Source organism: Epinephelus moara, chromosome 18 (assembly GCF_006386435.1).
Source record: "Epinephelus moara isolate mb chromosome 18, YSFRI_EMoa_1.0, whole genome shotgun sequence".
In the NCBI taxonomy this organism is placed as follows: domain Eukaryota; kingdom Metazoa; phylum Chordata; class Actinopteri; order Perciformes; family Serranidae; genus Epinephelus; species Epinephelus moara.
Window position 1 is genome coordinate 27,368,430 of NC_065523.1, and position 22,480 is coordinate 27,390,909.

Below are 22,480 nucleotides of genomic sequence, written 5' to 3' on the forward strand. Positions count from 1 at the left end.
CATGTTAAGCTAATATCCATGCTATAAACTGAGGGTGTACGGGTGTGAATGCCTGTGTGGAGGAACACTTTAATGCTGCTGACATCTGGAGTTTTCTGAAAGGAATTACCTGCATATCCTCCTGGGAATACAGAGCCAGTATCTCACTGATATGTGTGACATAATCACACACATACACATACATGTATGTTTCATATGTCTGTGTTGTGTGTCTCTGCATCACTGGGGGTGCAATGCAGAGGCTATTTAAGTATTACATACTATGTTACATAAGCTATTTCTGTGACGTGACTGTGATTATAGTAAAATCACTGATAATGACGATGATGATAACGTTGACGATGATGATGATGATGATGATGATGGTAATAATGAAGAATTCAGTTTCTAAAACAGCATCCGCCGTCAGAAAACAGTGTCAAGCCGATGAGGCAGTTCCTCATTCACACCGTCTCCACGGTTACTGGGCCCTTTCTCATTCATAAGTGTTTCCATGGCAACAGGGACCTTGGCTCATTGATAGAATCTCTGTATCACCTTGGTAACAGGGCCAAGGGAGGAGCCTGATTGATTGTTTTTTTTCCTCCTCTCTTCTCTCTATAATGTAAATGTATCACAACTCACACAGACAAACACACACATACACGCAGATACAAGAAAAAGACACACAGATGACAGGAGCGCACACAGACACACACACACACATCTGCACAACAAACGGGCGCTGGTTGGAGATCAAACATATTGAGTGAGTGATAATTTTATTCACATATGCACACTAGAAAGTAGGTCATTTGGAATAACCAATGGAAAACAATTTCTTCCTTGTCAGGGACAGAGATGCTGCCGACAGTACATCTTCACACTTGAACTGAATGCACACACACACAGGTAAACGCACCTGCAGTGAATGCAGAGGAACACAGCTGATTAAGGAGAAACACATTAAGCAATATTGCTATTACACAATCTCCCCATCGACCCGCTCTCATGGGACACCAACACATTATACAAACACCATCTTTTTTGCCTGCTCTCTCCGCCTGCATTCCTGCTGACTTCAGCTAAATTCGGCTAATTATCTCTGTCCACATCACTGACCAAATCGCTTCATCTCTTCCCCAAACTCTCCACTTTCCTTGTCTCCTTGCTTTTCTATATTACCATGATTCAACTATGTCATACTTAATGTGTCTGCATACTTATATAGCTCTCCTATATCAATGTTATACCCTACATATGAAAGCAAAGGCGCTACTAAGATTATCAATATTATATTATTCCTTCTAATTAACATCATGTAACATCGAAGAAGATGAAAGGTGAAGAAAATGTCACTCACATAGCTTCGGATTACGTATTACCTCTACATGGTCCTATACAGTATTCAGTTATCTAAAAGTGAAAGCTGCTGCGAGCTGCAATAAATCTTTACAATATCCTCAAAACACATTTTAAACTGGGACACGTCAGGAGAGCATGATTTCACAATCCTTCGAAAGTGATAAAGGAGGGTGAGGGAGACCATGTTTAACCTGCAGATCAGTCATTATTCTTACTGTCATTCTTCCACTACGAGCATAGATGTAGCAAATTTCAATTTCAGCTGATTACAAGGTCACTGAAAGGACTCTCCATGCTTCCTTCCTTTCCCCCCTTTTTTCCCCCTCACTTCCCCCGTGCCAGTTGTATCTAATCAAAAGAACCTCAACAAGGATACAAGAAGGAGGAACTGAGGGGAGGATGCAAGGCAAGACTGGCTGTAAACTAAGGGTAATTGGACTAATAATCAATACTGGGCATAAAAAACAACTAGCTTATTCCCAGCGCCAAATCACTCAGGCAATTTACGACAAGAGATAGGTCAACACACACACATGCACCCACAAACAGACACACACACACACACTTGGGCACGGAATTAAGGGTGCACACAAATCCGCTTACGTCCACCAAGGTTGTGAAGTAAATAGCTAATCTATTCACACATGTTAAGTGCCGTTTGTGTGTTTGTCTTCCTATGTGTCGTGCAAGCGAGTGCACTAGGACTGAGGAGGAAATGGAGAGGAATGTTTGAAGTGGAAATGTGTATGTGTGTGTGTGTATTCGCGTGCGTGCATTGGTCAGTGTGTTATCAAAGGTTTCGTCCAGGGGTGGATAGAAAGGCCAAGTAGCCTTTCATCTTCAAAGAGCTGCACTGCTAAAAACACAACCTCAATTCATAGAGAGCACAACAAAGAATGTGTGTGTGCGTGCGTGTGTGTGTGTGTGTGTGTGCGCGCGCGTGCTCGAGAGAGAGAGTGTAAAATGGATTGACTTCAGTCGGCGTACATAATGTATTATGAGAATGTACAGTATGTGTGCTGTAAGTGCTGCAGCATATTCTCTATGGCACATCATGCTGTAGCTTTCTGCTTTACTGCAAAATGGTAACAACGCAGCTGGTTAACACAGAGATAAAGACCACCGGGTGTGATGTATGGCTGTTGTTTACACTGCAAAATGCATATACTTTTTATTTTTTCTTTGGTTTAACTCGTTTTTTTCACATCTTGCTTCACCCTTCTCAGGCTGTGTCCAGAATGAATCACTACTCCCTAATTTGCATTTCCCTATATAGGGCAAGGAAAGTATGAAAGAAGGAAAGGTCATGACGTCAGTGACAGTGTTCGAATTCGACACGGCAAATCACACTATAACCCATCATATCTTTGTAGTTTTACCTTCAAATAAAAATTCTCCGTCAAAATTAAAACACATTACATGATGTTAACTAACATTTTGTCTAAATGTGCACCTTTCCTTTTCTTGTTATTGGTCTCCAAACAGACTACAGATCTGCCTCAAGCTCCTGTTTGGACCAAAATTGCCAACATGACATCATGAAACATAAACAAACAGGGCAGGTCCGACCTGTTACCACTGACCAAACTGCAATATAGCCAGATCCGTTGTTAATGGCACTGATTACTATTCTGGCTGGACTTAATGATATGGCCTGTCAGTTTGGTAAATATAAGCCAAACTACGAGTTGACCGCATGTTATAATGCCTGGCAGCTTGCCTCAGTGATTTTCAATCATACTAACCTTAGTCATCTAACATTCATTAGCTGGCACACATATAAGTCATGACAACGATTAGGCTAGAGAGGCTGTAACATTAGCTATCACTCGCCAACACCGCAGCTCACTGTCTGTTTCCTTCACACCTTCACAAGAATTATTTCTTACTCATGTTTACAGTCCAAATTAATGTGGGTGACTCACCAGAGATATTGCTTGCTAACATAAGCTAAACAAAGTGCAAATGCTAACTTAGTTCACTGACAAACAAGTTGACAATTATAGGAAACATTATCTAATGTTGACCCTCCTGAATATTACTAAATATCATTAACAGCTTAAGATTTGGTTAGTTACTGATAACCAAACACGTGTTCCTTACAGCGGACAGCGTTAGCTATGTGGGATCCAGCAGGGGCTTGAGATGCAGCAGCTGGAGAGAATCCTGATCTGTTTGGAGACCAATAACAAAGAAAACGAACCCACATATTTAGATAAAAAACGTCAGTCAACATCATGTAATGCTGATTCATTTTTCGTAACAGCTTATCCTGTGGGGAGTCACGGGGGGGCTGGAGCCTATCCCAGCTGACACTGGGTGAGAGGCAGGGTACACCCTGGACAGGTCGCCAGACAATCACAGGGCTAACACATAGAGACTGACAACCATTAATGCTAACGTTCACACCTACGAGTCACCAATTAACCTGCATGTCTTTGGACTGCGGGAGAAAGCCAGAGTATCTGTAGAAAACCCACGCTGACACGGGGAGAACATGCAATTTCCACTAATATGTTTTCACCAAGTCAGACATGGCGTGTGTCATTTCCACCAGCTTTTCATAGGATCCAGGAGTGGTTTGTAACCTCTTGGACTATACATCCACGAAATGATTTGCCTCAGACAAACCATTTACGGTGCATGTGTCCATCTTCTATTGATAAAACTATCAATTTTAATATGGTTGCAGGCCTATTAGCAGTCAGCACAGGTGGAGCAGTGATCACCCTGTGGTCAGCTGACACCTCACATCAGAAGAACCTTCCAACAGACCTATATAGATAACAAGATTTAAACCTAGCATCTCTTGTCTAGAGGAATGTGGGATTTTCAGTTAACAACACATGATTTCCACAATTTCAGAGTTGGGTTGTCATTACAGACAGTGGCATTACTCTCATCTGGACATTAAATGTGAGAAAATGCACTGCTTGCATGTTGGATCAACATCTGCACTAAAACACCAGCGCTGCTTCTGCCTATAAACGAACTAATTTTTTTACTGCTGTGTCACGCTCGCTCAGAGGGTTTCAGTGTCTATACAGATTTCCTACTGTACAAACGCAGAGGGGCGGGGGGGATTATGGGAGACCAGGCATTTACTGGAAGTTTTAAGGACTGCCTCGCTTCCTTCTGCTCTACCTCTCCTTCCTCTCCTTCCTCCTCTCTGTATCTTGATACTTCCTGCTGTCTCACTGACACTCGTCTTCTCACTCCTCCTCTCTCTTACAGTCACACTGTTGTGCCACGCTGAGATGAGCTTGGCATCATGATTGCTCTTATTAAAGCATAAGGACATACTGCCAGACTGAGTGCTCACTCACTCACACTGTATGTGTGTGTGTGTGTGTGTGTGTGTGTGTGTGTGTGTGTTTGTATGTGAGAGAGAGACAGAGAAAGAGAGGTGGGCAGAGGGGGGCAATCACCAGTTTCCCCGGTGCTTTGTCAGCAAAGATGCGCAAGGTTTATGTAACCCATGAAGCTCTCCAAATCACCACATGCATGCACACAAGCATGCGATGACCTCAACACATTAATCTGTGCCAGCACTTCCACACAATCATTTACTTATCACAGTGGCCCATAGCTGTAGTAACACAGTTTCACTAAATGACTTCTCTAATGAGTGAATGACACAGGAGAAGAGTATTACTGCTGTCACAATGCAGCGATTTACTCTATACTTTGCTGTTTTAATACACAGAATCAGTGAAGTGTGATATTTGCAAGGTTGGAAATAAAAAAATAAAAAAATCAACCAGTATTTTCAGGGATAATTTGGATTTTTTAAGGAGGATTGTTTGAGGTCCTTATCCATAGTCAGTGTATTACCTACAGTACATGGTGGTCAGAATGCTCCGGTTTGGAGAAGCAGACAGGAGTACCACCACTGAGGCTACTGTAAGCAATGTACTGCTGTGGACAAGGGTAGCAGCTATTGTAGCCACCTAAAAAAAATCAATATCACTTTAAGTGTAAGCTTTTACTCAAAATATTTGCATTGCTTCCTCGCCATCAAACAGACCTTTCTCACAGGGAACTGAAGCCATTATCTATGCTCTCTTAAAAGCGACAAGCCGTCTTTGACAATACAGTAATTTTACCTCGCAGAACAAGGGAGTTGCTAATCTACTGCTCCCTGGATCAGTTAGTTAGTTTGTGTTATTGAGGGACTTTGGTGTTTTTAAAGGTTAGTTTGGATTCACCAGAGTCACAATAACACGAACAAACTAACCAGTCGCAGCGACGGGAGACAAACAACTCCCGTGTTCTGCAAGGAGTCTGGTGGCTTTGAAGAGAGCATAAATTACGGCTTCCATTCCCCTTTGGACACGGGTTCCTGACAGCAAGGTAAAGCAGTGAAATTCATACAAATAGAGTGCACACATAAACTGAAAGTGATTTTCTTTGGTGGCTAAAATATGTTTTGCGCAGAACATTGCTTAGCTTCCATGGTCTGCTTCTCCAAACTGACAGCCAGCCGACAGCCATGTGATGTAGGTAATTCACTCACTATGGTCATTCAACCCGTCATACAACCCCACTTAAATAAAAAATCTGAGCTATTCCTGTAAGTATGTTGTTAAAACGGACATAAAAAAAAAACAATTCTAAAGCTTTGTGAAAGTCTCAAGATGTGCTGTTTTGTGGTTGAGTTAACTGAGAGTATGCTTACATCAACAATAACATATTCTCTTCACTAACCGATCACTTATGCAATCACAGTCATGTAAATCACATTAATCATTTAACAAAAAACTGCAGCCGTACGCCAGCATATCAGCACACAGCCTGCGATACTCACATGAGAAACAAAGTGTCTTGAAAGAAGGAATGTCATTTGACAGTCATATGGGTGGAAGGATCGACAGACAGACACGTGTTGGGAAAACAGAACCATCTGGCACTGACAAATCACTGCACCTTTTCTACATCAGCCAAAGATGAAATGTAAACGTGCTGCAAGTGTGTACAGACAATCATTCTGCTCCTCTTCCCTTTTTTCATGTCTGTCAATTTGAATTATTATCCATTTACTCCAGACTTTCTCTAAGATATGTGATCTAATCAGTGATTGTACCTAATCATGCTAATCCTATCAACTGTCTAAACTCACCCTCATTGACACCTTTTCCATCACAGTCCTTACTCTGTGAGGTAACAGTTTACCTCTCTTTGTAAAGGACTTGTTTTAGCAAGGCACTTGACATCTAAAGTCCCAGTTCTGCTATTAAAAAGTGTTCAATTCGCAAGTCGAGTCTTATTTTATGTTGGAGTTATTGTACTGCAGACGATGGCTTTATTTTGGAATGGAGTGTTTTTCCTCCCTTGCTTGTTTTACTTTTCTTCCTGCACTCTTCATTAGTCTTTTTCAATTTGTTCCCATTGGCTCTCTGTCTCTATTTAGCCATCAGCACCTGTGAATTTTTGCACATTCTTTCTTCATACCTTCTATTCAGTGTCTATTCCCTCTGTGACCCCCCACTCCCTCTGTCTCTGTGTGTGTTGTGGTGACATTTGTTCACTACCCAGGCTGCTGGCTGCCTGCAGCTCTGCTCTGTGATCTGACTGCTGCCTTGCCCAGAATGGGGCCATTCATTAGGGCGAAGGAGCAGGGATAGGACACTCACAAACACACACACACACATACACATGTACAAACACACACTAAAACACATGACAAACTACTTCATTTTCTCCGGTTTCAGTTGAATAAGAAAAGAGAAAGCCACATCTTATTCCGACCTCATGTTTTCATAACTGCGTGCGCCTTTTTGAGTGCTCACGCAGGTACTCGCTGTTCATATATGTGTGCGCTCGGCTCGTCTATTTGCGCGCCACTCACCCTGTGAGCACCACCACAAAGTCCATGACGTTCCATCCATTCCTCAGGTAGGAGTTCTTGTGGAAGGCGAAACCAAGCGCCAGGATCTTTATTCCAGACTCAAAACAGAAGATTCCTATGAAGTACGGCTCTGTATCATCCTGCGGGGAGAGACAGGGAAGACAGCAAGAAGTAGAAAGGTTAAGAGGGATGGAAAATACAGCGAGACAAAGTGAGACACCTATCAGTAGCGAGACGAGTCCGTGTTCAGAGGGAGCATTTTTATACACGTCGACTTCTGGTGGGCACTTTCTTAAATTCGTAACAGTACGTTCAAATACAACATCTGTATATTTACATGTGGATCTACTGCATGTCTTTAATAATATTATGTGTATATACTGTATATTTTCCTTTGGTATCTTTAAAAATGTTTCTGATGTGTTGTGTCGTGCATAAAACATTTGGATTATTGCATTTCCTCAGTGTGAAAAGAAGGCTTATTTTAACTACCTCTTTGTGCATCTCCTCAATAAACATCAATCAGGAGTCAGAACACATTCTGACATGTTGTATCATGTCTGTTTAACATACCAGGCGCTCAGACAGCGGTGTCTTGTCCCCATCAGGCAAATGTTGTTCCAGAGCCAAGACGATGCAGTTGGCAATGATGGTGGCTAGAATCATCCACTCAAATGGAGTGAGGAAGGTCAGTCAAGGAACAAATACATCTCAGGACATAAATAAAAACAGTTTATATTCCAATAAATACACAACATTAAAAAAATACAGCTTAAAATGATAAGTACTTTTTTTGTACATAGTCATGGCATATTATGCGTCATCTTTATAACTGGCCAACAAGAGGTGCTGTAATTACAATACATTACTCTTTAGTAAATATTATGAGGTCACCTGTCCTCACACACTTGTTTGCTACATTTGCATCATATCAATATTACGTGTTTGAGAAGGCCTGCTGGCAGTCTGGGTTTTAATTTAGCATGAGTCATTACTGTCAACATCTCACATCCAGTACATTTAATATGCATCTATTTATATTATTTATACATAAAAAATGTTACACAGATCATCTGCAACATAGGTTCATTATTAATAAGTACTATTTACAAATGGAATTGGGTTTTCTGAGATGTGTGATTGTTAATTGATTGTTAAAGGTTAAGGGTAGAATTTAAGGTCAAATGTGTGCAATCTGAATGCACTGAATGTAAGTGAGACAGACAGACAGCAGGCCTATAGGTCAAACGGACTGATGTCTGGCCTCTCACTGCTATTGCCGCCTGCTCATACACACACACACACACACACACACACACACACACACACACACACACACACACACACACACACCCTCACAGACCCACAAGCCATCATTATGAGTCAGTTAAATATGCTAAGTGTATGTTCTGGTAACACACCACCCACACAGACAAACAAAACAAACAAACACACACACAAACAGACACGGGCTATATTAAAGTGTTAGTGTGTAATAGCACGCCTGGACACTGAATGAGATTTATTGTGACATCAGCGTTTGGCTCTATGCGCATAACGTCTAGGGGCTAGCTCAGTGAGGGACAATGAGAGACAGAAAGACAAATAAAAAGAAAGAGGGAGTGTGTCATACATCTAATTGTGTTTGTCACAATCTCTCTCTCTCTCTCTCTCTCTCTCTCTCTCTCTCTCTCTCTCTCTCTAACACAAACACAAACACACACACACACACATACACACACTCTCTGGTGTTGTCTTCTTAAATCAATCCCCCTGTCTCGTTAAGGTCACAAGATGAATAGTCACATTTACAAGAGAAAGCGAATGGAGAGAAAGTGACCAAGAGATAGAATGTGAGAGCAGATGAATGAGTGAGCAAGAGGAAGGATGAGGAAGGAAAAAAAGGCAAGTACGTAAAGACGAGAATATTGGGAAATGCATAATTGCATGCATAATTAAAATCATAATTATGTGTACATATCATGGATATCTACAGCTATTCTATTCTATTCTATTCTATTCTATTCTGTTCTAGTCTTTCTCCTCATCTTCACGTTTTCCCTCCTTCCTCCTTGCTCGCTACCTTTGGGAGCAGTCACTCCCAAGGTAGTGTGGAGGAGGGGAAAAATTGAACCGCGAAGAGCCGAAGAGAAAGAGCCTATTTATGGAAACATACATCATCGTATTTATGCATGTGTGAAACATGTCTGTTACATGCCTGTGTGTATGTGTATGGGTGCATGTGTATGCTTGTTTTCCTCAGTCATGATCAAGGGAAACTAAAAAGCTGCTCTCGCCTGGTCCAAACCCACAATGTGTGTGTGTGTGTGTGTGTGTGTGTGTGTGTGTGGTTTGTGATCGTCTATTTGACCGCTCTTTACTCACACGCACACATTACTAGAACACCCAGGGCACCACTCAATTAGCCTCCCTGCCCCCCAGCAATGCGTGTGTATAAATGTGAGTGTGTGTGCATGCACATATGTATATGCATGTGTGTATGTGTCAGGCTGTGAGAAGGCGGGGTGTAGTTAACTGAAAAAGGGGAAGAGAGACGAGGAGAGGGAGAAACAGAGGAGCAATGAGACGGGGAGAGAGAAGGAGAGAGGCTGATATAGAAACACGAGGACAAAGGGACAAATGTGTGTGTATGGTGTGTTTTAGAAATGCTCCCCATGAGGGATGACTGTTCGATGTGTATGACGACCATTTGGCACATGTTGTCCCTGCGTTACATTTCAAGACACACATGCTTTGCTCCCTCTTTAAGGCCTTTACACACTGGGGGTGTGACAAATAAACAGTGGCGGTACTTCTTCAGTTAAAGGTTTTCATGTGACTAGATAAGGATCCCATTGACCCAGAGAAACGTCGGGCAGTGTGTCTGAGGTCAGCTGTTATATAGCCTTAGCTGTGCGCTATTTCACTGGGTTGCCTTCAAGCGAAATGCTCTGATTCCACTTCTCCATCAACACGGAGCAGGTTTCGTTCTGGTTCCCGCACCTAATTTTGAACCGTGCGAAGCATTTCGACCAAAAATAAATTGGTTGGGAACCCAAAAAATAGCAGGTTTTCCTTGACCTGAAGTGTGAACCGTGACAACATCAGTGGGCAGAGAGGAGAGAGGACGGAGAAGGCAACAACAGAGATGCTGTGTGAGAAATCATTGGAAAATCCAGTTAATATTTGGTCCGTGCTTTTTTCTGGGATAGAAATATTTATCTGTAATAACAGAACAAAGTGTGCTGGTAATCAATGTGATCTGCCATCTTGTGATTTACTTCTGTGGTGCGTTATGCAACACCCTCTCTTTATGATGCATCATTAATCACAATGGTTGCGTTCAAGACTGTTAGAGAGGCTGCCTTGTTCACTAGATGGCACCAGAAGTTTCCTCGAGCTAATCTGGTGAGCAAAAAAAAAGGGAATGAATAAATTTAGGTTCCTCTGGTAAAAAGTTATTCAGTTTATATATTTCGGGCTTTAATTGTAAAAACAAAACAGGATGGAAAGAGTGGATCTGGCGTGCACTTCCTCTGTCAAGGTTGAAGGACATAAAGTTTGCTGTCTTGGCTCGGACTATGGAGCCTGTATATTCATACTTTATAATCCTCATAAAGTGCAGGCGCAATGTGATTGGTTGTCTTTCGTTTCATTCCAAAAGCTCAGAAAGTCCTTCTTCCAAATAAAAATGATGTCGCTTTTTCACTGCGTAATATCCATATTCTGTGTTAAAGAACAGCTCTAACAAAACGCATAGATGTGCCAATTAATCGCATGGAAAAAAAACGCCCTTGGTGTGTTAAGTCTATTACACTGGCAGTGTGTGTGTGTCTATATCGGTGTATGAAATATTCAAAGAGGCACCAGTATCATTAAAGATGCTCCCTGCGCACAAACACATGCACATACAGTATAATTCAGAGTATGGATAAATGACTCACACTCACTGCCATAAACCATTCAATAATGAATCTCTTCCTTCTTCCTCTGTGGCTATATATAGCAATATGACAGTTAAAAGCAAGGGAAGAATCGGGGGTGGGGGAGAAAGGGAGGGAAGGAGAGACATGAGGATATCGTGCTCCCTCAACATGCTCCCACCCTTCATCTTTCTGATGTTTTCTTTGTCCTCGGGTCTCTCTCTCTCTTTTTTGCCTCCCCTGTGTTTCTCGCTCCGCCCCAAGTTCTGCATATGCTTGCTTTTTATTATCTGTCTAGGTGTGCATCTGTGTGTGTGTGTGTGTGTGTGTATACACTGTAATGGGGACAGTAGTAGGTCGTAGACGGAGATGTCTCGCCAAGTAAAAGGGAAGTGAGGCCTTCAAAGTGCACCAGTGGAGCCAAATGACGCACGCACACATACGCACAGTTTCTGGCCTTTTCTTCACCTTGTCCATCAGCGCTCCATACAGTCCTCATGGTCACTCTCTCTCATACCTTCTCCCGCTCCTCAGTAAAGCCCCTGCCTGTTCCTCGCTGATATATTTCTCTCTCTAGCTGCCCTGTTAAGCCTCCCCTCTCTTTCTTCCATATCGCTCTGCTTTTATATCCCCATCTCCTTTTACATTCTTCTCTCTTTCTCATTTTTCCTCCTCCCTGCTCTGCTTGTTTTTTGCTGCTGGCTCCCTCACTGTCTTGCATCTCTCCTTCCCATCTCTCCTCAGTCCACCTTTCTCTCACTGAGTCCGCCCATCAATCATCCCTATCTCTATCATGCCATCTCCATTCAATATCGAATGAGATGCCGCGTCAGCAAGCACACGAGGACACAGACAGCAAGAGGCAAAGTATGAGAAGGGATGTAAAAAATAAAAAAAAAACAAGGTTGGATAGGAGGAAATATATGGAGGGCTAAATGAAAGAGAGAGGAGAGTATGAAAGATAGAAATAGAGATAGAAAGAAAGAAACTGTCCTGTGGGCACAGACATGATTGAAAAGAGCGAGTGGTGAGGAATAAAAGCGAGGGAAGGGGGGAGGACGTAGCAGAGGGAGGAAAACAACAGTGAGGAAGAGAGAAGGGCAGAGACGAAGAGCATAGGAGTGCTGAATGGGGGATAAAGCGAGAGAATGACAGGGGTGTGTGAGGGTATTGCGGTATTTTCTTCTTCTGAGCGGTGTGTATGCTCTGTCGAAAGTAGGTTAGTAGCAGAACACACACACATATATAAAGGGAGGGGGAACGAATGGAAGAGAGTGGGTGGGAGACATTATACTGTCACATACAGTATGTATGTGTGCATGTATGTGTGCCACTGACACATGGCGGCACCATATGAAACCACAGCAGCCATATATCGACACGCTTCACACATTTCCGCTCCACCACATGAGCATCTGTGCTTTTTATAATACCTCACACGACTTACAATCGGAAGTGCCTAAATGTGCCAGCATCGTGGCAAGTATACACACATGTATGAAAACACACACATATATGCAGACACACACATACCCTCCTGTCAAAATGTCCACCCCTTGATATCCTCCACAGCCCCGCCTCTCTCCACCCCATCAATGCACGTGCCATATTGCCATTTATACGCACATATTCATACGTGCCCTGTGCACACAGAGACCAACACTAGACCACTTTCTTACACTCCACTTGTCTGCCAATAGAGTCCAGACCAGCTGCTACCCTTTGGGAAGGTGCCAGCTTCCCTATTAATAAAACCAAGCCTGATAGTACGGGCCTTTCTCACTCTGACACTCACTATCTTCTGAGTTTATTTCTGATAAACCACACTTATTTGTTTACTCTGACGCATTCGCTTGATGTGTTTGTAGATGGAAAAAAGCCTCAGCTCAAGCCTCAACTTTAAAAAGTTAACGTCAGAGCAACAAAAGTCATGAATACCAAACACAAGGATGAAATAATCTGCTTGCCTACTAGCACTTTCTACCTTTCTATATCTGTTTCTATTTGTGTGTGTGTGTGTGTGTGTGTGTGTGTGTGTGTGTGTGTGTGTGTGCGTGCGTGTACAGGAAATTATTTCGAATATTCTTTTATTGAACATATTAAACTTTAAACTGAATACAAAAGGCACCAATAATACAAACATATTTAAAATTTAAAGTGCAGTTTTCTACTGAAATTCTATTTCAACTAACTCAAAAAATCCTTATTTGTGACATATCTTCGCAGTCTTTTGTGATGTCTTTATCACGCTAGTTGTCGCTGTGGTGACAAAAAAAAAAAAATATATATATATATAGTGCAGCCGAGTAGTGAAGGATGTACTCTAGGTCTTTTAGGTATACTTCAAGGGCTGCATAGTTAATCAGAATATTATCAAAACTGCAATAAGGCCTAGTGCAGTATCCAAATTGCAGAAGCTACATTATTAACGAAGCACTGTGGTGCTACAGAGACCTAAAAATCATATTCCAAACACAAGGCAACATGCTTGTTTGCTACAGACCCCCAAAAATCACATCATCATCTTTTTTTCCAGTGAAAATGAAATCCAAAAATTACCATTAGCATTAAAATCACAAGGGAAATCACAGTCACAATATGCATCAAAATAATTGCAGTATGACTTTGCATATTGTGCAGCCTTATATATGTTAAAAAATCTTGTTAACAAACATCAAATATAATTTATGAACGTACTTGTGCACGTAAATGTTCTGTGCTGTTTTTAAGAAGAAAACAAAAAGGAGAAGAAAATAGGACGAAGTTAAACTCATAACTTAACAGCCTCTCCTTTTCCCTGTCAGTTTCTTTATATCCCTCGCTCCTCTCCCCTCCCTCCCTCTTTCCCTCTCCCTCTCTGTCCTGTTACATTATGCAGCAGAGCGCTGGCAGAACAGCTCAAATGATTACTTCATTTTCTTGTCACTTTTCCCTCAGAAGCACTGATTTGATAAAATGAATGGGATTAAGCACTGTGGTTGAGACCTATCTAATTATTTTGATAATCAGCAGCCACAGAAGATAAGAGACACGGTTGAAGCGCCTCGTTTTATTCCTGCGTCGTATATTTTAAATAGAATCTCACAGTTTTAGTTCCTCTGTGCGTTTCAAATATTGCCTTGCATTTTCACCTTTAGCAACATTTTCATTTGCAAAATATGAATAGATATAAGTTATTGTCTTTGCAAGCTTAAGTCAGGAATCAAATATTGTTTATATTCTGAGGAGCAATTACTATATAATTTTGCTATCTCATTCCAGAACGAGGATATGCAGTAAATCACTTTGCTTGTGTCTCTGAATGGGAGCAAGAAAATGGCCTCCGCTGAGAGGTGCTGTCACATGGGACAATATTCCTCCAAAACAAAAACCTATGATTTTTGCTGTCGTATTCAACCTGATGACCAAAAGCATCAACATCACCTGGGATCAAAATACTGTCCGACATGAAACCCAAACCAAACGCATGCCCGTGCCTCAGTGCTACACAAAAATGTAATGATCCTACATTTATCCCACTTTGGCACCATGTCCGACTGTGTTGCCAAACAAATGGGAGTGCCCGAAGGCCAGTTTAGCCCCGCTTGGCCTCTCTCAGTCTGATTTAGCATCAATCAGTGTGTATAGTCTTTACAGTCACCCACCTCTTCTGCCTGTTTATTCCATACGGCATATGTTGTGTCTCTATCTCACCCCTGCCACTGCCTCTCCCTCACCACCCACATATAGCCGAGTTGTCACTTTGTACAAGATGCTGACGGTGGTGTGTTTGCATGTGTGTGTGTGTGTGTGTGTGTGTGCTGTGGCCTGTGTGTAGAGTATCACAGTAGCATGTGACATTCTCTTTTACATGAGCTGTATGTTCAGGAAGGCGGCGCAGGTGTGTTAGTATGAACGTGCGTTTGTATGCCCACCGGTGCTCGCTGATTTAACCGTGTGCGCTCGCCTGTTTTTCGCTGCCAAAGTGTAAGTGTGTGTATGTGTGTGTGCGTGTGTGAGTGTGTGCCAGCACGCCCTGCAGGTAGAGCGCAGGTTTCCAGCAGGGTTTGTCTAGTAACAGCCGCAGCACGTGACTAAAGAACACGGGCATGAAAAAATCGATCCATCACAGACTCTCTCCCTCTCTCTTTATTTTTCTCTCTCTCCACGTATCCGAATCCCAAAAATAGTGCTGCCCCACGTCACCGCACCCCCCCTTTCTCTTACACACACAGACATATGCATTCTCAAAGACACACACACACACACACACACACACACACACACACACACACACACACGTCCAAACTAGCCAGCAACTGAGACTGAATTATTCAACAGAGCCAGAATGCACAGCTAAGAGAAAGGGGAAGGAGAAAAATGCAGAGAGAAAGGACGGAGACAGAGAAACAAAGAAAAATGAAAAAGAGACAGATATGATCTTCTACTCAGTGTGTGTACAGTAAACATGAACAGATGCACACTAGATCTGTTGCCAGCATATCAAGAAGTAAACATAAGTTTTTACTAAAAGGTCTTACATATAATTCGACCATTAAAAACAAACAAAGGTGATTCCTGGCACCGTTACAATGCTTGTCAGGTCTTCTGTACTATAAGTAAGCGAACAGCAGCTGCTGTGATATTTCTATTGTGATTTATGCCTTACACAGCAGCATGTTTCCATATTGATTTTGCTTCCATTTCTCAATTGCCATATATGTTACAAGGGCACCCATCTGCAGTATATCACAAAACAGCCAGCGCGATGCATTCATCAGATTTCCGAGGATCAATTTACAATCTGAAAACGGTACAGCTCGTTGTTTTCAGTTGCTGTTGGTGAACCGTTCCTCCTAGTTGCTCTCTATGTCTTCTTACATTTATTCATTTGGCAACATGTTAGCCATTAAACAGGTTAAGCCAATGGAATAAAAGTGCTATGTGGATGTATGATTGTCTTCCAGACTGTCTGCTTGCCAGTTGTCCAAAATACCCACTGTGCAATTTTGAGAATGTGAATAAAATATCAATTCACTTGTCAACGGGAAGTCAGAGACAGACAGAGAGACAGAGACAAAAGAGAAACAGAATCAGAGAGAAGGAAATGTAGATTCCTCACTACCTCGAATGACCTCGAGTGTTCCTCCACGTCTATGTAAGAACACGGTGGGAGGACAGACAGATATATTTCAGTAAAACACACGCACATGCACACACCCAGACAAGGTAAAAGCAAAATCACAGAGTGAAGATATAGTACCAAAGATGTTGCTGTCTACATTTTCTTACAAGCATTATTTGAAATGACCAGATTGTCTATATTTTAAAAATACTGACAAAATAATCAGTTTTTTTTTCCAGGAGACAACCCTACAGATAAAAAATATATAGAGCACATAATATGAAAAATAAAATGTGCTGTCCACGTGGGGGGAAAAAGCACAAAAAATCCCCATCTAAATAGATTAGGCTTTCTTATAAGCTCAATTTTGTTTCTACCTCTGTGAGTGTGCACCTGTGTGTGCATGTGTGTGTGTGTGTGTGTGTGTGCTCATGCAAACCCCAGTGCCGAGTCTGCCCGTAGGGAGTCAGGATACAGATCAATTCACACATTTATTACCAGACAGTCAAAGGTATGAGGTAGGCAGATTGAGCCCAGAGGGCACATACACACACACCTACACCAACACACACACACACACAGGAAACATAACACATACGCAGACAGACGCACTTCTTACCGCCAACAATTACGAGCAAACTAAACTAAACAAGACTTGCAGCTGTCAGGATGCTCCGCAAAGTATCCCCCAAAACTTCAAACAAATGCTTTAAAAAATTAGCATTGCAGAAGGCGGAAGGAGCCAATTAGAGGGAGGACGAGATGCGGCGGAGGGGAGCGAGTGGAGCAGCAGTGGCAGGCAGGGAGGGGAGACGGAAAAAAAAGGAAGAATGATGGATCGGCTCTGAGCGAAAGACAAAAAGTACAGGTAGTGAAACGTGAGAGGAGACGACCAAGCTTCACTTCCTATCAGTCAAAGGGAGAGGGAAAAGAGGGGGATAGAGAAATGAGGGGGGAGGAGAGGGGGAAAGGACAGAGGTAAAAAGTGTGTGTTTGTGTTGGGGAGGTGGGGGCTGGCATTAGCAGAAACTCACTGTAACACTCACTGTGTGTGTGTGTGTGTGTGTGTGTGTGTGTGTGTGTGTGTGTGTGTGTGTGTGTGTGTGTGGCTCCCTAGACGAAAATCTGTTCAGTCACATTACGGGAACTGGCCTCCCATTCGGAGACAGAAAAACAGTCTTTGGTTTTTAGTACAGATTAGAGTTATGATTGAAGTTATGATTGAAGTTAGGCATGTAGCTGCTGTGGTAGGGTAAGTCCAAAAAATACATATCAGTCAATGCCATGTCTGTCTAAGTGACAAAGACAAGTTTGTGTGTGTGCTGTGGCTGCAGTGTAGCCGGCCAACCCTGAGTGTTTGACTCTCCACCGCTTTTTTGTTAAATGATTTATATGCAGACGGGCAGTTTGCTTCTCTCTCTTTCTCTCTCTCCATAGTTTCTCATTAGTCTACCCCTCTCTATAATGTCGCTGTCTTACTGCCCCCTCCTTTTTTTTTTTATATCTGTCACTCCATGGTCCATCTAACCATTCTGTCTCTCTGCTCCAGCCGCATATTAGAGGCAGTCTGGAACAGCTTTTTACCCCATGTCTCTCTGACTCTTGTCTGTCCTGTCCGTCTGTGCTTTGGGAAAGCTCATTTTATCCCACAAAGAACGACCCTTCAATTACTGCAATTAACCCCTTACCCACATATCTGAAAGACAAAAACATATACTAGCTTTGTTTTAAACCTCTGTTAACAGTGTGGCAACTAGTGCTGGGCAATGTGGGGAAAAAAATAATTGGTATATATTTTTAGCTTTTTTCCTGGTTTAATGATAGTGAGAGACAAATGTGGAGGGGGAGAGAAGGGAGGACCTGCAGCAATGTATCGGAAATGGGCGACAACATGTTTTTGCCAACACTAGATATCAAAAAAAAGCCAGAGACTCTATTGTATTAAGGTGCTGTGAGCTGTACATTCATAACTTCTAAGCAGAAGTATTGTTAAAGTCAAGAGCGCTCACTCTGCAGCTAAATCCACGGACCAAATCTTACCCAGAAGCACACTGCATCGCAAACTGACTGGCAAAAAAATAAATAAATATATAAAAAATGGCCGCTCAACTTGAAGCAATCTGACTCGACTGAGGGGTCTCCAACTCTCCGACTTTCAGGTGTCAACCCTATCAATAATACGCAGTAATGTGATATAATGACTAAGTGGGCAACATCGAGACACGAACACGTGCTCCACGATAATGCTGTAAACCTGTCTAATAATCAGGTCTCTATGTCACCTGGATATTGTAAAGGGAAAGAGGGTTGAAGGACGGGGGCACTGTATCGTGACTGAAAAGTGCTCGTTTCACGTGGCCCCTGTTATTTTTAGGCTGGCCTGATGGGAAAGATAAAGACTTGTGGAAGTAACCAGATTGAGGAGAGAGGTGGGGGGGACCCCTATGAGCGGCAGTGTGTCCTGTAAGAGTGCATGTGTGTGTGTGTTTGCGTATGTTCTCCAAATGAAAGGAGACAGAAAAAAATTGGCAGCATAAGAGTAACTGCCCAACAGACGATGATAGACTTGTAAACTAATGAATAAGCACATGTGCATTCAAACACACAAATCCTACACACATACACACACACACAAAAAAACTAAGCTGATGTGAAGTCTGTGTAGTTATCAGCTGACAGTTGCAAGCTGGAGAAAGGCCAATAAATAATTTAGATTCTGCAGTGAACGTAGATCACTGACTCTCCACATTCACCCAAAAACACCCAGGTCCCTCTCTCTCTCTCTCTCTCTCTCTCTCTCTCTCTCTCTGTCTGTCCCTCTGTGTTCCTGGGTGTGTCTCACTGTCTCCCTGTCTGTCTCTCCTAATCACTTATATACACCCTGCTGCACTGTTGCAAAGGAAGTGAGCGACCTGACTCTTCTCTGAGGTGGGGGTCAGGTACACTACACATGAGGAAAAAACAACTGCTACCGACTCAGACCTGAAAAACATTAGTGTGCTCCCCTTGGCAATGTGTTGACACAATCAGGAAGTAGCACAAACAACAAGCGTTACATCAACCAGCATTTGATAGCAACTGTAGGAAAGGTCAGTCGATCACAATTTACTTACACTACAATACTTAAAATCCTTTATGATTGACTGACACATCTTCATGTACATTATTAGCACTAGTAATAGTGGCGTTGGTGTAGAGTTACCATCCAGTGGGTAGGTGACACCATGTGTATGTGGTTAACACAAAGGCAAATTTGCAAGAACACAACCAACTGTAACACATGGAATCAAATCTATGATCCCGAGACCAGCGTGCCAAACATATGTTTTACGAAATGCTGTATTTTTTTTTAACCACAAAGAGGAAGGAGGTTGACTCTTCAGTGAAACAGCTGAGCCGAGAGATTAAACCTTGTCCTGAATGGTCATTTGATCTGTCATTGATTCTGGGTCATATAGGATCAGATACGGAGCTGAGATTAAGGCACGACTACTCACTCACAAGCACACACAAGCACACAAACACAAAACTCTTGGCATCTACAGAAAGCAAAACCTAACATGCTAATTATATTAGTTATGTCGTCCATATAATAATCTAAGCAAATTTTCTAGCTTAATATCTTCTAACTATGAGAGGGTGGCTAATTTATAAAACACATTACCTGTATTAGGTTTCATATTGAGCTTGACACTATAGATAGCATGAACATATATTGACTTCCTCTCCTTTTACAACAGCACAGGAAAACGCACTTAAGTGTACTCTGATGACGCAAGCAACACCATATGGTGGTTGTGTAGTATGTGTGTATGTGTGTGTTTGTTTGTGTGTTTAAATGCTTGCGGGTGGTAAAATCAGTGTTCTGCAGATGTGCACATTATGATTAATATTATCTACACAGAAACAAACAACACGAAAATACATTTAAAGGGTTGCCTGGTCATTAACTCCTAATATGGATCCTACAAGGTCAAACAGGCATTTAGGGTCAAAGGTCGCAGGACAGCCAGTGGGGATTTCATTTTTACAGCCTTATAGGATGACCTGTTTAGTTTCAACTTTCCCCCAGCATGTAACATGAGATGTTACCTCAGAGCACATTCAGTAGCACAGTCACAATTTATACACTGTACACTGTAACATCTGCTCTCAACCTTTTTCCATGTTAGATATGATCAAGACCAGAATTATATAGTCGTCAGTAGGGCTGCCCCCGACTAAGAATTTTCCTAGTTGACTGGTCGCCCGCATGTTTACAATATTAATTTCATTATTAAATGATATATTTTGGGCGGGGCAACACAATGGTTTGAGTTGAAGGTCTGAGAAAGAATAGTATCAGTAACATTGTTAACACTGTGCTACATTACAGAGAAATACAAAACCGTACTAATGAACCTTCATTAATATAGGCCTATATTTTATCTACAAGTGCACGTCACACACTGAGCGAGCCGCCTGTTAATGACGCTGTGGGCTAATGGGCATGTAGCTACTTCCATGTTTCAGCATGTTTTACTAAGCAACCAATGAAATCTTGTCGACTAATGACCTTTCTGGTCAACTAACATCTGATAGACCATTAGGGGGCAGCCCTAGTCGTCATCTACAGTTGAGGAGATAACCGTGGAGAAAGTGTAATCTATCAGAATAGTCACTCTTATTACACTTCCTCACATTGGGCTCACTTCTATAGTCACTTTTCTGGGGGCCTCCTGGAACACCTTCAAGGACTCCTGGGGATCTATGGACCCTTGGTTGAGAACCACTGCGCTGTAATAGAGTGCATGCCCTGTGCAATAATTCTGAGGCGTGTATGTCTTCATCTCAGATGGTTTGCTACGTAGGCTATCTATGGTCCACCATCCAGTGCAATTCAATGTAATACAATTCCACTGTGATTTGATATTGACCAAAGTCAGATTTAATAGCCTTATACACTCACTGCCCACGTTATTGGGTACATCTTGTTATTACCAGGTTGGACCCCTTTTCCCTTCAGAACTGCCTTAATTCCTTGTGGCATAGATTCAACAAGGTGCTGGAAACATTCCTCAGAGATTTTGGTCCATAATGGCACCATGGGATTATGCAGCTGCTGCACACTTCTCACCAACAACCATGCCACGTGCAAAGTCACTTAAATCACCTTTTTTCTCCATTCTGATGCTCAGTTTGTACCTCACCAGGTCGTCTTGACCATGTCTACATGCCTACATGCATTGTGTTGCTGCCACGTGACTGGCTGATTATCTTACGTTAATGAGCAGTTGAACAGGTGTACCTAATTAAGTGGCCAGAAAGTGTGGATTTTACTTGTAGCCTACGGGAATGTAAGTACAGGCAATTCGTTTTTACTAGTAATGACATTTAAAAATAATTTCTATTTGACATAGGCCTCCCGAAATGTTCCATACCTGCAACAGTAAACATGGGAGACATTTTAGCTAGTGTCCAATGTTGAGGATTTTTTTAGTCAAATACAAGCTGAGTGCTGTTTTAACAATTAATTACCTCAGGTCCAGCGTCAATGTCTTCCTTCTGGAGTTCGCCATTTTCAAGACAGGTATGTGCACATGTTCTTGTACATAAAACCACTTTTCCTCACTTGACAGGGCGAAGTTAGCCTTTGGAAATAGCCTAGCTCCTAGATGCTAACGTTAGCTGCTAGGTAGCTGCTAACGTCTAGTAAACGCGTCGCCGTGGTATTCGCCATTCATGACGTTTGTGGTGACGCCAGTGTAGTAGTTTATGATGTTGATGCGCATTTTATTTTTCTTCAGATTTCAGGCACAAGTACACAAGAGTCCGACCAAGTTTTTGAAAGAAAAGGGCTGGAGTAGGTATTTCATGGAGTGCGTTGCTAGGTAACTTTAGCAGGTGAGGGGGTCACACGCTGCATTCACGCACGCACTGACGTGAGGAACGAAGGAACGCAAGAGAGTTACCGTAAATTACCAAATATATAAATCAGTAGGATAAATATATTTGTCAGTAGTTAGGACTGAAAAAACTGAATAGTTAATCTAGTTTTTTTTATGTCACTCCAGAAAATAAACACTTTCCACCTCTGTCACAACAAAGATATTGAAAGGAAAATGTTTCAAAATGTATTTTTTTTTTTTGCATGGTGTTAAATGTAGAAGTACTTGCATAGTAGGTCGACTATATGCACTAATTTGAGATGGGATTGTATCTGAACACTATGCTTTGTGTATCTAAGCTTCAGCATGTTAATCAAACTCAGTGTGAAACATA

General features: G+C 42.1%; 1 protein-coding gene across 1 annotated transcript in view; it reads right to left on the reverse strand.

The window, feature by feature from the left end:
• Nucleotides 1–22,480, reverse strand: part of cacna1aa (calcium channel, voltage-dependent, P/Q type, alpha 1A subunit, a) — a 100,258-nt gene that overhangs the window by 70,371 nt on the left and 7,407 nt on the right. The window contains 2 exon segments of the mRNA XM_050070112.1: nucleotides 7,193–7,332; nucleotides 7,766–7,871. Coding sequence (XP_049926069.1) covers nucleotides 7,193–7,332; nucleotides 7,766–7,871 — 246 coding nt within the window.